Here is a 14,937-nt window from a genome sequence, read left to right on the forward strand (position 1 = left end):
TATTATTGATTGTAATTGTTGTATTAATAAAAAAATATATGAAAATTAATAAACTAGATATTTATATATAGAAGTAATTAATTTTATTTACAGAATTTAGAACAGAAAAAGCACTATTTTATTACATACAGAATAAATTCTGTACTAAAATAGAAATACCTTCTGATCAAAAAAGAACGAGAGGCCTATTTTTGAATTCCCGCACTTATCCAATCGGTAAATTTTTTTTATTTTCACGCTGGCAACACTATTATACACATTCTATCAAGTTTAACGCATATCGTACGATTAGTTTTTGTTTGGCGTCTATACAAAAAGTCGAAAAATTTTCGTTATTTTTTGATCACAAGGTATATCTAGTTACTAATTTAATTGCTCAATTTTTTCCATCTGAAAAATAAAAGTGAACTACTCTGTAATAATATTTTCAAGTCTTTAAGTCTTTTTTTATAGTCTTTTATAGTTTAATATATTCTAAATATAATAACTAAAAATGACCTATTAAAGATAAATTTATTTGTACTTTATATATTCCATAAACTTACTTGAATTAACTAAATATTGATTAGTTAAGCCAGGATGATCAACATCGTGTATACAAGCGGCAAATAATGCACCGCCCACTTCTAATGGAGTAAAAACACCTTCCAAGGCTGGGGTATTCAGTAATACATTCGTGCTTTGAGTTACATCAGCCGCATGCAGTGAATTGTGAAACGGATTGTCTTTAACATAGTGGTCCTCCAGAGTAGTCATAAAATTAAGAAAAGTTTTCGGTGGTATCATAAGACTGGTCAGTAATTCTCTACTCTGTAAACAAAACATAAAAATAGATTTGACGGCACTGATGAAATAAATGATATAAATTTTTGAGCTTACCTGAAATATTGTGTATGCAACACAGGTGAGAGGTCGACTGTTACTTAGTTCACCAATTCTAAATATCTCAATGCCCCACGTATTCAAATCGCCCAACAATGTACCGAGCGCATTCTCGTGCGGTGTTTCCACGCCAAATGTGGGCAATCGCTCACCAGTAAATGAATTTGTATGTGATAATGGACGCTTGACACCTGATATTTGTGACATGGGCGGACCGCGCGGTGAACGACTGACGGAGTGCAATGCGGAAATTGGTTCCGGATTTTCTTCTACACGCATTGAAGGTAAATCAAACTCTTGTTGTTTGTCTAAAATATAGAAAAATAGCGATTATTATTCATCAAACATATTAAAAATAACATGAATAGCATATATTTAGATAGTTTTATAAAATAATTTTATTTCATTTAATTTTACTGGCTTCATTTACTTAAAAATTTAATTTATTTTAAAATTTTATTTTTATTTTATATCTTTTTTTAGTTATTTAAAAACTTAAGTATTTCAATTTAAGATCCTTAAGAAAACATTTGCTACTTAAATGCTCTACCATAAGTTTTTTGTTAACATTAAATTTTTTAAATTTGTCTCCCCCTTCCCCTCCGCTGTGATTCCTCCCTAATAATTTCCCATAAGTAAAATGTATTCAGAAATTCAAATAAATTCAGTTTTCCCCCCTTTGATTTTTGCTTACATCCAACCACTTTTTAACTTAAGTTAACCACAGCAGGAGTTCATATAAAACAGCGACAGCAGCAACAACAACAACAATAATACTGGCAACAAGCCCCACAACAATTGCAACAACAAAGCTTAAAATGCAAAGTGATGATTTACGTCAATTTCAAGAGTTTTCCTACTTTTTTCCCGTGACTTATTGTGGAAGCCGCAAGTATTGTGGAGCACAAGTGGCAGTGTTGCCAACATACATAAACGACAACAACAGAGTCAACAATGTTGCGTACATACGAACTCATATGCTGTTACTTAGTCAACAAAGAGGAAAGTGGGTGGCAGAGCGATAAAAAAACTCATTCAATATGCGAAAAAAGTTGAAGGGTTGAACTGGCATTTTCACTTTTTGTGCGGTTTTAAAAGAATCCTGTAGGATTTGTATTGAGAGATACTTTTTTTTGGTTCTTCGTGGTTTAATAAAGTCTCAGTGTAATGCACAGGATATTCGCTACCACCAATAAATAATCGTTGGAATTCAATAACGGTAACTGAAATTTGGAGGTACATGAATAAGCCAAGTGTTTTTTTTTGGATTATTTGAACAAAATTTATAAAGTTCCGTGCCTGAATAATTTAAATTCTGGTTAACGCAGAATGGTAATGTAATTTGGAATTTGTAAAGGATGCTTATATTTGATGAGGCAAATTTATTTCAGTTTTTATTGAGATTTACATAACATAAATTAAGGAAGGCAAGAAAATGTCTGTCAGTAGTTTTGGGAAAGAAGGTGATACTTATAAAGTTCGTTCGTCACTAATACGTATATCATTACAAATACAAATATCTTTAATTCATGGAGTGAATCAAATAAAGTCAATATTTCAAACAATATTAAACATTAAGTTTTGCAAATTTGAAACTTGTGTGTTATCGGTATCTACTCTGTAGATCCAGACTTCTATTACTACTCGTACAATATATATGAAGGACAATATTGGAAATGTTTCTTTTAAAACTACTCCTACTCCTTTTAACAGTTATTAATGCACATAAGTATTAATCCAAATAGTATTACGAAATATAAGTTCATTTCCAAATGTCTAGTCTGAGAAGTGAAGGTCTCGAAGCTTACTAGAAAGTCTTTCCACAACTTTTTCTTCATCTTTCTCAAATCTGTTTCAAACATTTCTAACTGGTACTTTTACAAAACTTTTCCTATTTATTAGGTACTCTAGTACCGATCTCATTAACTCTTTCCATTTCATATTCTGCATTTCTATTAAGAAGAATGTAAATTAAACTAAAACTAAAATGGAACATATTTAGGAAATGTTGACTTTCAATGGAGTTTTCCAAATACACAAATTTTCTTATCAATCAAATTTACTCGTTTGATATTTTCTTAGTATCAAAATAAGGCTTAGACGTCATTTTATTTGCTAATGAGTTGCTATACGTACTCGGCTTATGATTTTTCACTTTTCCCACTAAATATTATTTATTCCCACTTTATTTTTTAATATTTTTACTTTATTTAAAACTTTTTCAATCGTGCTTAATAACATTTACTTTTTAGTTGGCAACGCTGGGTGTGGTTTTCACGGTTTCATTACACAGTTTTTCCCAGCATTTTAACAGGCAGGTACTGTAGCCGCAACGGCAGCAGTCAAATCCTGCGTGTACGCTTGGAGTTCCTAACAACAACAGCAACAACAATAATATCGGTATTTTGTTGTTGTTGTTGTAGAAATTCACAGTACACCGTGTTATTCTTTGAATATAAAATTTCAATTTAATTTGAATTAATTTGAATTTTCTATTTTTTGGTTTTGTTTCTGTTGTGCTTGAAGACTTATTCTGCATGTTTTGCCTGTATGGACTTGCTTGTTACTCAACAACCGACTACCGCCCACATTCAGTTAGATTCACAATCATTTTAGTGGTTTCAATGTTGTTCCTTTGCACGTTACTGAAGACGGGTGCTTCGCTTAGTTACCAGAATTTTGCAATATCCTGTGTATCCTGCGAGTATTTGCAAGTTTTTATTGAAGTATTCTTATACTTCTGTGGGTATGCCACGCTTAAAACTGCGAGTAGAGGCATATAAATAAAAATAAATAAAACTTAGAGACTTCCATTTGCAGTCCTCGTGCTTCGCTGCACCCCCCATAGGCGTACACTGTTTGTACACTGAGCGGTTACCTATTCACACAATAAATGACTATAATGCTTCTAATTTTCTATTATTAAACTTTATTTTTGGTATATTTTGCATTTAGGCTTAACGTGCATATTTACTCAAGTGGAATCGCCTAATGTGTGATAAGTAAGAGGGGGGAAGATGTAAAAATCATAGCAACTACAGCAGTTACATTGAGGCACATTGAGACACCTTAAAGCAGCAACAAGCGTAATTTTTATATAATATTTTTTTTTCTGCTACTCTACTTAAAATGTATCTAAATTGCTATAAAACCGCTCGGCAATCCTACTGTGATCTTTTAATGGATAATGCATGAGCTCTTTTATGATTTGCCTCTGACGGTAGAGCGGCCCAGCATTTCATTTAAATTTTAAATTAAAGTGACTGAGTGTGTAAATTTATTGTGCAATGAAAGCTCAGGAGAATTGTGTGAATGATTTTTTTGCTTCACAATTTTATTTCATGTTTTTATCTAAACACACGTTTTCACACGTTTTTACGATAGAATGTAAGACGATTTAGGAATGTTAAAGAATTTGCTAGAGTTTCAAAGGTAGAAGTCAGGCAATGTTAGATTTCGGTACTTAGACAAAGCAAACTGGTAATTTTTTTCCATTACTTCATTATTGTAAATTCTAATAAAAAAAGGATAAACCTAAGTACCTTGATTAAAAATTATATAAATTGGTATTAATTTCATGCCTTAATATAAAAAAAAAATAATTTTCAAGACAGCTCTAATCGACTACAACAACCACTTATTGTTTAGATATATCTTAAGTAAGACTTATATACGTATTTCGCGTAATTTAAATAGATTTTACTTATAAACACATTTGTAGAAAATATAAATCTATTCCACTGATCTACGGATTATTAAATTCTACCATTTTTCAGGCAGAAATTTTTGCTATCCTGAGAATTGCCTAATTAGCCCGAAGAGGGAAAGAAAACCCTCCTTCGAAAAAAAAACAACACACTCTATATGTCTGTCTTGCTGTATGGTGAAGAAATTTGAACAATTACCAATAGCGCTGAAAAGGCGTTAAAAGCATACGAGAGAAAAATCCATCGGAAGATCTATGGTCTGGTATGTGTTGTCAACGAGTATCGAATTTGCTAGAACAATGAGCTATACGAGCTCTATCGTAACATTGAAATAGTTAAGCGCAACCGCAATCATGTGGGTGCGTGTTCAAATCACGACTGGGTCACCACATTAGCAATGATTTCGTATCGTTTAACCCATATACACTTACCCAGGTTTCAAAAAGTTATCGAATAAATTTCAAAAGAATTAAGTTTTGCATTTAAAAAGTTTGACATATACACATTTTCAAATTAAGAAAAATTTGCTCTGCCAACTTGATTGGTGATACCACCTGTGTGAAGTTAACACACAATTAAGGCTTGTTTAAGTCGTGCGAATGAAAGAAAGTGTTCCGGCTAAGGAGGTATTCGGTTTGGTATCCACTGCTGGAAAACACAGTAGAAGACGCTGAAGGCATTTCCGAACTATCAAGTGGGGACAGATAGTCACTGATTGGACTATTTGGCTGGGGCTTCTGGACGCAACCAAGGACGGCTTACTTTTGCACTGACCAATTAAGGGAGTAAGTTAAGCTACAGTTATCTATTCTATATATTATTTCTTATTGAGGACTTAATGAATACAAATAAAAGTATATAATAAAAGTACATAATTTCTTGTTTATATGTACTTGTAGAATTTCATTGTATAAATCTCTTATATAAAACATAATTTAGCCGAGGAGACTTAGGGGCATGAGTTGAAAAAACTTTTTTATATAGTGAAGAACATTCAAATAGTTTTGATTAACTTACCCAAGAAGGTTGAACAGATATATTCTGATATTTGGTTGCCGGATCTGCTTGATTCACTAAAGTGTGAAAGTTCTTTGTTAAGCATACGTTTGAACTGTAATTAAATTAATTTAATTATTTAACAAAATTATTGATTTAATAAAAAAAGTACACTTCACTATAATAAATCTTTTTGAATAGTGTGAAGTCTACTCTTTGAAATTCGAAGAAAATTTACTTACCTTCAACGATGCCATGTCTGATACACTGCGATGTGTTTGTATGGTTTCCAATTGATCCAAACACCAGTCTAACTCCTCGATAGTATCGGTGGCTAAACGATTGTATGCCTCATCACCTTGAGCCAATTGTACACTGGCCACTGAACCACGTCCAACCGTTGATGATTGCGTTGGTCGTCTGGATCTTGTTTGATTAATAAATGTTTTCCAAAACAAAAACAGAAACAAAAACACAACAAAAAGCAAAAGAACAAAAAGCCAACAACACAAACATATATACAAAAAGAATCACAAAGCAGCGCAACCATACAACAAAGCAACACAATACACCACACAACAGCAGCAACAACAACAACGATAATGGCAATGAGCACAATTAGTACGAATGGTTATGAAGCAACAGGTGCAAGAATTTAAATTAAAAAAAAAGTACGAATTACAATAAAATAAAAAAAAATAAAAATAATATAAAATTGTAAATGAAAATACAAAAAAAAGAAATTATAAATAAGAAAAGAAAAGTAAATGTGATAAATATAAATAAAAGCAAATAAAGCAGTTGAAGAAGAAGCATAGCAAACATTACGTTTAGTTTGTTTATGCAAAGGAAAAAAAAGAAAATGAAGTTGAATGGTTGATGAAGTTAAAAAAGTAGGCGTGGTTGTGTTGTTTTGTGATTATTGGTTTCATATAATAATTATTTGTTGTTGTTGGAAATTTTGTCAGATTATGAAAACATTTATGTTGTACATCGAGAACGAAATCACATCACAATGGATTTTCACATTTAGAAATTGTAAAAATATTTTTTTTTATTTTATTTTTTTATTTCGATATTATTTTGATGCAGGAATTCAAAAAACGGAAGAGTTATGCATATAAAAAGAGAGAAAGAGAAAACAAAAGAAAAGAAAATTTGAGTTAAATTCTGGTGTACAACAATTGGATGGTAATAATAAATATTAATATAATTAATAAGAAAATTAATTCTTCACGTGAAACATCGAAAAAAACACACATTTAGGGGATTTTTTTTTTCAAAATAAATTTTTTTTATTATTAGAACAAGAAGAGGCACTGCACTACAGAGAGGGAGGTAGATGGTAATAGAGAGAATGATGTAAGAAAAATATGAGCTTGCTTTTAGGAGGCTTTCGTTAAAGATGGACATACGGTGTTATCAGTAGTGAATACGGAATTAATCGAGGACCTTAATTAGTTTAATGTTTTCATTCAACAAAAAAAATTAATACATTTTTTATTTTAATATTTCGTTTAACGTTAATGGCTCATGCCACACTAGAGTAATTGTTGAGGATTAAAATTGTTGGATTGATTGTTAATGCTTTCTACACTTCATGAATTCTGCAGGTTAAAAATTCGTATATACGAACTTTGCTTGGGTGTGTGGGTATGTAAGAACGCAGAAGAAATATTTTGAGAAGTATGTATTTTATATCGTTTTGACATTAAGAATAAAATGATCGTGTAAATGTAAAATATTGTGCATGTATTGTTTTTATAACCTCTTCTGAGTAAACTCATAAGGAATCTTTTAATCCACTAAATTCAGTAAACTGTGCGAAAACTGTTATAAAAACTAATTTTAATCTTCGATTTTTTTCAGAGCCATTACCATTAAAAGATTAATATTAAAACAAAGAGGAACTCGTTAAGGAATTAAAGTATTATTCTGAAATTAAAACCGATTCTAGTGAGAATCAGGGAAACAGAATCATTTTTCTATTTTTTTAGTGTTGTTAGAAAAGAAGATTTAGAAATTCTATATGCAGCTTAACAAATTTTTTTTCAAGATTGAATTTTTAAAAGTTCGTAATGAGCTACATAATGACTTTTTAATCTGTTGACATCTGTCGATTTATTAAAAGATGGTTCTCAGTCAGCTACAACATGTCTCTTTAAAGAGTGACTAATGACTTACTAAATTATGTAAAAATTATCTCTAACTTACTGAAATTTTTATGGCAGCATACTGAACCAACAAGTTTAAATAAACACTTCCGGATACCTTCCTACCCAACTATTTGATGTTAATAAAATTTAAAATTTAAATTAAAATTGAAATGCTTTTCAAGGAAAATGGAGCTACTAAACTAATATATAAGATATAAAAACACTTTTCAATTCATCCCTATGCTCTTGAAACGTTGAAATATAGTATTAGAATATTCGCGATTTTCTGGAGAAAATCTTTTTCTTTACTTAATGACATATTAAGAAATTTTTTGAATAATTTTTTACATTATTGTATTACATAATAATAAATATCTATTGTTTATCATACATTATTTAATTTAATAATGTTATGCATTAATAGTAATACACCTCAAAAAAGCTCATGCTCTTCATGTTAAGTTAAGTAAGGTTTGTAATATTACATTTCATTATTTATTCGTTAAAGTCTAAAGGTTGGGATCTACACACCAATATTTGAAAAAGAAAACACTTTGGTTAGTAAAAAATTTCGTTCAAATCCTTAACAAAATGTGCATTTAAAGGGTTAACAATTAATGCAATATAAACTGGAAGTTACTCACTTGTTTGAAGCTGGAACATTTGTCAGACTTAATAGATTATTCCGTACTGAACGTAAACTGGCCAAAATTTGGGCAAATGGAGTTACAATGAGATCTTCACCATGGCTGTAAAAAATAATTAATAACAATTAATTTAATATTTAGTATAAAATGAAATAAATTTATCTTAAATATTTGTGAAAAAATTAAACTAATATAAAAAAATAAAAATTTATATAGTATTATTTTACACATTTACATTATATCAATTCATAAAAAACAATATAATTAAAGACAAAAAAAAAATTGCAAACAAAATTAAAAAAAAAAGGAATAAAATAGAATAAAAAAAAATTTTTAAATATATTAAAAAAAAATTAAAAATTAACACTTCATATAATAATATAGCATTAATTAATCCAGTTAAGTGATCAATTAATTTATATGATTGAATAGAATATGTACATTATTGTCTATTAGTTTATACATAAATATAAAATAAATTAAGAATATTTCAAATAAAATTTGAATACAAAAATAATTTTTACATATTTACTAAATTCGTAATTTTAATTTCAAAAGCTTTTAATGCATTTAAACAATTTTACACCATAATAATTGAATAAAAAAATGGCGATTAATTATAAAATTAAAAATATAATTTATGTAAAGTTGAGCATAATTGTGAAAAGTGAATGCTAATTAATAACTACACATGCTTTCAACGCGCGATTATTGTTGACCTTTAAACTACTCGACGCGCACACCCCCCAATTTATAAGCAGATAATCCAATTTTACCGCCCACCCTCATCTCCACCCCCACAACTGCTTAAAATGCTTAATTAAATATTTTTTTTTTCTAATCATTTCAAAGGTTGCCAAAGTTGTTAAATTTTGTGAAATATTTTGGGTTGCGACTAAAAATATCAAGAAGTCACATAAACAGAAAAAAAAATCCAATGGAACGAAAAAATGTGATGAGGCATGTGAGTGTCACTTAATGACGTCATTCGCATTGGCAATTTAAATATTACCAGATTTTTATAGATTATTCTGTGTAATAAAAAGATTTAAATTAATATTCTTCCCCTCACATTGTTGGTGTTTTATTTTGATTAAATTATGTTTTTGTGTGTGTATTAGTGACACAGAATTTCGGCACTCCATTGTTGTTGTTGTGTTTCGGTTGTGGTTGACATTAAAGCTAATTAAATTTAAATTTAAAGATTTTTCATATTTTCATAAATATTAGATTTGTAGCTTTTGCCATGCCATGCCGTGAACATAAATTTTCTTTGCTTAATTTATGAATTTTCTAAGAATTAATGAACCTTGTATCTGTGCTAAACATTCCGTGGACACAGGGACAGTAGGCAATGGCTTTGGCCTTAATTTAGTTGAAATATATGAGTATCTGCCAAAGAATCACTTTATTTGTTGAACAAATTTGGGCAGATAAGCCCTCCTGTCAAATCTCAAGATCAATCAAATCCAAACTGGACAAGCAACTCACTCTTTACTAGTTAGTTAACTAGACGTAAACTTATTTCAAGTTTAAAAATGTTTCTGCAGAGTTTATCTCCTGCAATCTTTCACTATAAATGAATTTCTGGTTCTTTTTAGTGTTGTTAATTAGCACTTTTGCGCGTTCTAGGTGCTTTTTAACTCGTTTTTGCATCTGTTAGCTTGCACTTTTGCTTATTTTTGGTTCTGTTTTTGTAAAACTTTTTTGTCTTTGCTATTTGTTTTGATTGATTGAACCCGATAATGGGTTATTATGGCTATTTAGGTAAGTGTATAAGTAACTTGCGTATTGAATACTGGAAAAAAAAAGAAAAACAAGGTTGAGAAATAGTTTGGCTGCCAATATTAAAGCATTTCGCTCTGTTTGCTAACAAACCTATGAATCTGAAGAACATTCCAAGTATAAACCGTAAAAGAATATATAAATTTACTCTTCATTACATTAAGAAATGAAATGTTATTCTTGAGTATGTAGTAATAAATTGGTATTTATGTTTTAGCATAGATTGGTGCTTGGAGAGAAGAAAAAGGTCTACTGTCACTACAATAACTAGTTAAAGCAAAAATCATTCATTTTCAACTCATGTAAGGTAGATGAATTAGAAAGAGGATCAAATCCTTCTCAATTAGTTAAAAAACTTGTTTAGATTACACATTCCTCGTAATTAATAAATGCAAGTAATATTGGAAATAACACCCAGTGTGTTAAAAAATTATGCGAACAATCGTTTAAGCCTGGTTCTGGACAAGACTGTATATAGACACAACAATTCTCCTTTTCGACAGGTTCGATAGCGCAGGCAGACCCTGGCTAACTCTGGAAAAGTTGTATATGTATTTATGTAATCGGCACAGACGTAAGTTAAAAAGTAATATGTAAGAAAAATATAATTTACTAGCTGACCCGGCGAACGTTGTTTCCCCTTGCAATTAATTTTCCTAGCGTTCGTTGCGTTGCTCTTGACTTTCATTAGCACGTGTAATTGTATCCTGGTTTCTTACATCTTCATTATTTTCTGCCGATCTATTTAACGGTTCTGGAGTAATTGTGAATTCCGAGTCCGTCGACCAATATTTCTTCATCGTCCACGAAGACGTGGTATTTTTTTTTGTACGATATTTATATCTTTATATATATAATTCTTTTTTTTTGTGTGTTGAATTTTTGAATTCGCTGGATTTACCAGGAATACCACCACATAACTTAAGATTAAAAATTGGCTCACATATAATTATGCTGCGGAATTTAAATGCACTTAAGCTATGCAACGTCAGTTTTACAATTCATTTTAGAGATTTTAAAGTTTTTAAACAAATCAAAGTAAGCATGAATAAATTTTAAATTTTTAATATAAATGTATATGGATACCAAAAAATAAAAAATTGATTAAAAAGACATTATCCAGTGGGCCAAATTGTGAATCTAAACCTTCCTTGAATCCACTTGAACACACACAAAAAATTTCATCAAAATCGGTTCAGCCGTTTAGGAGGAGTTCACTGTCAACACACGTACAGAAGAATTATATATATAAGATAAAGATAAATACATATAAAATACATGTAAAAATTATTTGTAAAGCATTAAATAATAAATATTATTTTATATAATTTTTAATGATATTGCTGCTAATACCCTGTACGTCATTGTTTAATTAATAAAAGTTTTCTTAAATACTCATACAGAATGACGTCCTTGTTAATTTCCTTCTGTTTGAATTTATTTTAATAAATGAATGTGTATTTATAAAGTTGAAAAGAAGAAAAATTAAGAATCAGAGACACTTATTTCGGTGACCCTGTTTCATTAAAATGCCATCAAGAAAAATATTACAACAACAACACTAACGACAACAGCAACTAGTACAAAAATAACATGCAATACATAAAAAGCAAATTATAGAAAATGTTCTGCCATGATTTCAGGCACGTAGAGTGTACGGCAACAGCACATAAAAAAGACAAAATATTATATACTCGTATATATATATATACACAATATTTATATATTTTACATAAATATAGATTTATAATGTATAGAAAAATTATGTCTTTAGCTTTTAAAAAGATTAATATTTATTTTTCTATTTTTTGTTTTCTTTTTTTTAATTTTTTTTTTATTTCTTTAAATAAATTACTAATTTCAATTTGAGTAGAAGCGAGTTTCTGTAAAAGCAAACAAGAAAGTTAAGCAATCACAGCCCAACGGCTGCAATATAAACAACAACAACAACAGTTGTAGTAATAAATGTTACAGCAAAAATAATTTGAATTAAGCAGTTTATGTATTTTAACATATTTATGTTACTCATACTTAACATTAACAAAAACAGCAGTAGTTGTAATAGTAAATGTTACAGCAAAAAAACAATTTGAATTAAGCAATTTATGGATTTTAACATATTTATGTTACTCATACTTAATATTAACAATAACAACAACTACAACAGCAGTCGTAGTAGTAGTAGTAGATGTTACAGCAAAAACAATTTGTATGGAGCGGCTAATGGCTTTTAACATATTTATGTTACTCATACGGACTGTGTGCCGTTTGTGTTGCGTTAACTTAACAGCAAATGCAAAATGTCATAAATTATAAGTGTATTACAAAATATAATTATAAATGCAGTTGCTTAAGCGATTAATTGATAGTATTACTTAATGTGTACCTTCTTGATTTAATTGAGAACATATTATCACGATCGGCTGTTATAGTCATAGCCAAATCGTCATGTAAAATGGCGGGAATCATATTGAAGAATGAGTGCACCCGAGGCAGCGACTGCGAGCCGCCAGAATTCTTATTCAACATTTTGCTTATTGCTTATTCTTTTTTGAATAAATATGTAGGACTAGATAAATTTATGGATATGTAAAATTGCACAGAATTGCAATTTGTTGCCCCTTTGAGCTAGAAATAAATTTTTAACTCGTAAATGAACTGCGAATCTTTGTTTGTCTTTTTCCTTTGTGTACAATTGCAGGCGTAATAATATTCATAAATCGCTTTTTGTAAACTTCTGCGCCTTATTTCCTTAATTTCACAAACAAAACAATGTTGTGTCGCATTGACAAATTTAAGTTATTTTCACATTTAATATTTTTGCAGAAAAATATTTCAATTAAGTGCTGTACTGTATCATAATAATATTTTGTATAACTTTTAGTGGTAAACACTTTTTAACTTTGTTATTTTCTTATTGCTTATATTCAATTTCAATTTCACTTTCATAATTATTTTGTTTTGTAAATATTTGCAATTGTATAAATTATAATTTTTTTCACAAAATTATTTAAATTTTTTTTTTTAATTCATAAAAATTCTTCAGCTTCCATTTTTTAGTGTTTAGCATGAAGTATTTAAAATATGTTAAATATTTGTATATTTTTTATATAAATGAATACTGAACAATTTGCAGATATATAAGTATTTCTTTTTTGCTTTTTTAAAATTTTTTTAATTTTTTTAGATGATCGAAATTATTCGATTTGAAGACGTAAGGCACACGCACTACACTTTACAACGATTGAACTAAAAATTTTTGCTTAATGCGCGTTTCTCAGACTACCGATTTTCTTAGCATCATTTCAATGCGAATGCTGCGAGCTCTTTGAAGAAATCTTGAAATTGCCTAAAGATGTGCGATACGACGGCCGCTGTGCTGTTTACTCAATTCTTCACTGATATAAAAAAAAGAAAAAAAACAGAAAAAAAAAAACAAAAAAATAATAAAATATGAATCTACACTATTAAGAATTTTCATAGTTATTTTTGAGTGAATTTCATTTCATTTCATTTCATTTTCTGTGGCTGGGCATATTTTTGTTTTCAACAAATTAATTTAAATCTCTTCGCACGCTCCTTGCCTCTTGCGCCGTGCCCCGTGCCCCTTGCACCATGTCCCACGATTTTCACTATTAAAATAATAATGTGGATTTGCTTGAATTTTCTCCACTTCACTTACCTACCGTAATAAAATTTTTAATAATATGAATTTGTTCCAAGAGTGCCGATCGCTGTGTTCTATTTGTTTGCCCATTTGTTCTTGCTCTTCTTGTGCTTCCCCTCCTCTTGCTACTTACTAAAGCGCAATTCTCTTGTTTTTGTTTTTATAGTTGCAAGACTGATTGTTAAGTTATTTGTTTGTTTGTCTATTTGCTGTTTGTCTGATTGTTAGCCTGATTGTTTGCTTTGCTTTGTATTACTTAAGTGGGTACATTTAAATGTTTTTATTAGGATTTGGCATAACAACTGCTGTATTTATTATATTGTGTAAATTAGACTGGATTTATGAAGTGAGTGCTTTATGCAATGCACTTTATTGCATTGCATGCATCGCATTGAAAAGGAATGCACAGTAAGACGTTTTTGCAAATATGAAAAGTGACGTATTTTTATTTATCTTCAAGCTATCATTAATATGTCAAATATTTAAAACAAATAGATAGTTTGATAGATGTCAGCGACAGTCAGTCTCATGAAAGACGGGTTCATTTTCGCTTTAGCAAGTAAGGCTATTGTGATATCGTAGATAGTTTTAAGGCACTAGATGTTATTTTAGAAAAGGAAAGAAAACTCCTTCAGATATTTCACTGAGATTTTTTTTTTATGAAACGTTAAGTTTTTTGTCGTGTTGTTAAATTAGACAATGTCCACACGATACACGGAACGCTTTTGGGTTATTGAAGTCGTTGAAGTGGATAATTATTATATGTAATGCATAATAGGGTAATTTTAGTTAGAGATTCTCTTTTAGAGTAGTTCTTCCATCATGTGGGTGACTTAAACAGTGTCTACAATGAGCATATTGCAAATGTCAAATAAATGATAAAGCAAATGGGTACCTTTTTTGAATCGCACAAATGGGCGATTCAATGTTTTCTAATGAGTACTAGACTATGACTTTTGGGGATTTCATATAAACACAAAGTGGTAAATATATAGTAACTACAGTAGATTCAAGACATTTCATTCAAGACTTAGATTGAAGAATTAAAAAATGTTTTTGTATAAACAAAAGTTATTCATAAATAATAAACTTAACTA

The 14,937-nt window shown here is 29.7% G+C and overlaps 1 protein-coding gene and 1 long non-coding RNA gene across 9 annotated transcripts in view; one reads left to right on the forward strand and one right to left on the reverse strand.

Annotated features, from left to right (window-relative positions):
• LOC119671616 (cAMP-specific 3',5'-cyclic phosphodiesterase) overlaps nt 1-14,937 on the reverse strand; it is a 147,640-nt gene that overhangs the window by 2,129 nt on the left and 130,574 nt on the right. For 5 of the 8 annotated variants that reach the window (XM_038082338.1, XM_038082341.1, XM_038082343.1 and 2 more), the window contains 5 exons: nt 8,386-8,490; nt 5,828-6,011; nt 5,607-5,700; nt 880-1,190; nt 546-810 (listed from right to left, as the gene is read on the reverse strand). In XM_038082338.1, coding sequence (XP_037938266.1) covers nt 546-810; nt 880-1,190; nt 5,607-5,700; nt 5,828-6,011; nt 8,386-8,490 — 959 coding nt within the window. Of the gene's footprint in view, nt 1-545; nt 811-879; nt 1,191-5,606; nt 5,701-5,827; nt 6,012-8,385; nt 8,491-12,559; nt 12,959-14,937 lie in introns of those variants that run through there. The other 3 variants (XM_038082345.1, XM_038082344.1, XM_038082339.1) reach the window with 3 other exon arrangements.
• LOC119671621 lies at nt 6,685-6,951 on the forward strand. The gene is made up of 2 exons (XR_005251835.1): nt 6,685-6,776; nt 6,891-6,951. It is a non-coding gene; the product is annotated as an uncharacterized LOC119671621 (long non-coding RNA).

This window comes from Teleopsis dalmanni, chromosome 1 (genome assembly GCF_002237135.1).
Source record: "Teleopsis dalmanni isolate 2A chromosome 1, ASM223713v2, whole genome shotgun sequence".
NCBI lineage: Eukaryota > Metazoa > Arthropoda > Insecta > Diptera > Diopsidae > Teleopsis > Teleopsis dalmanni.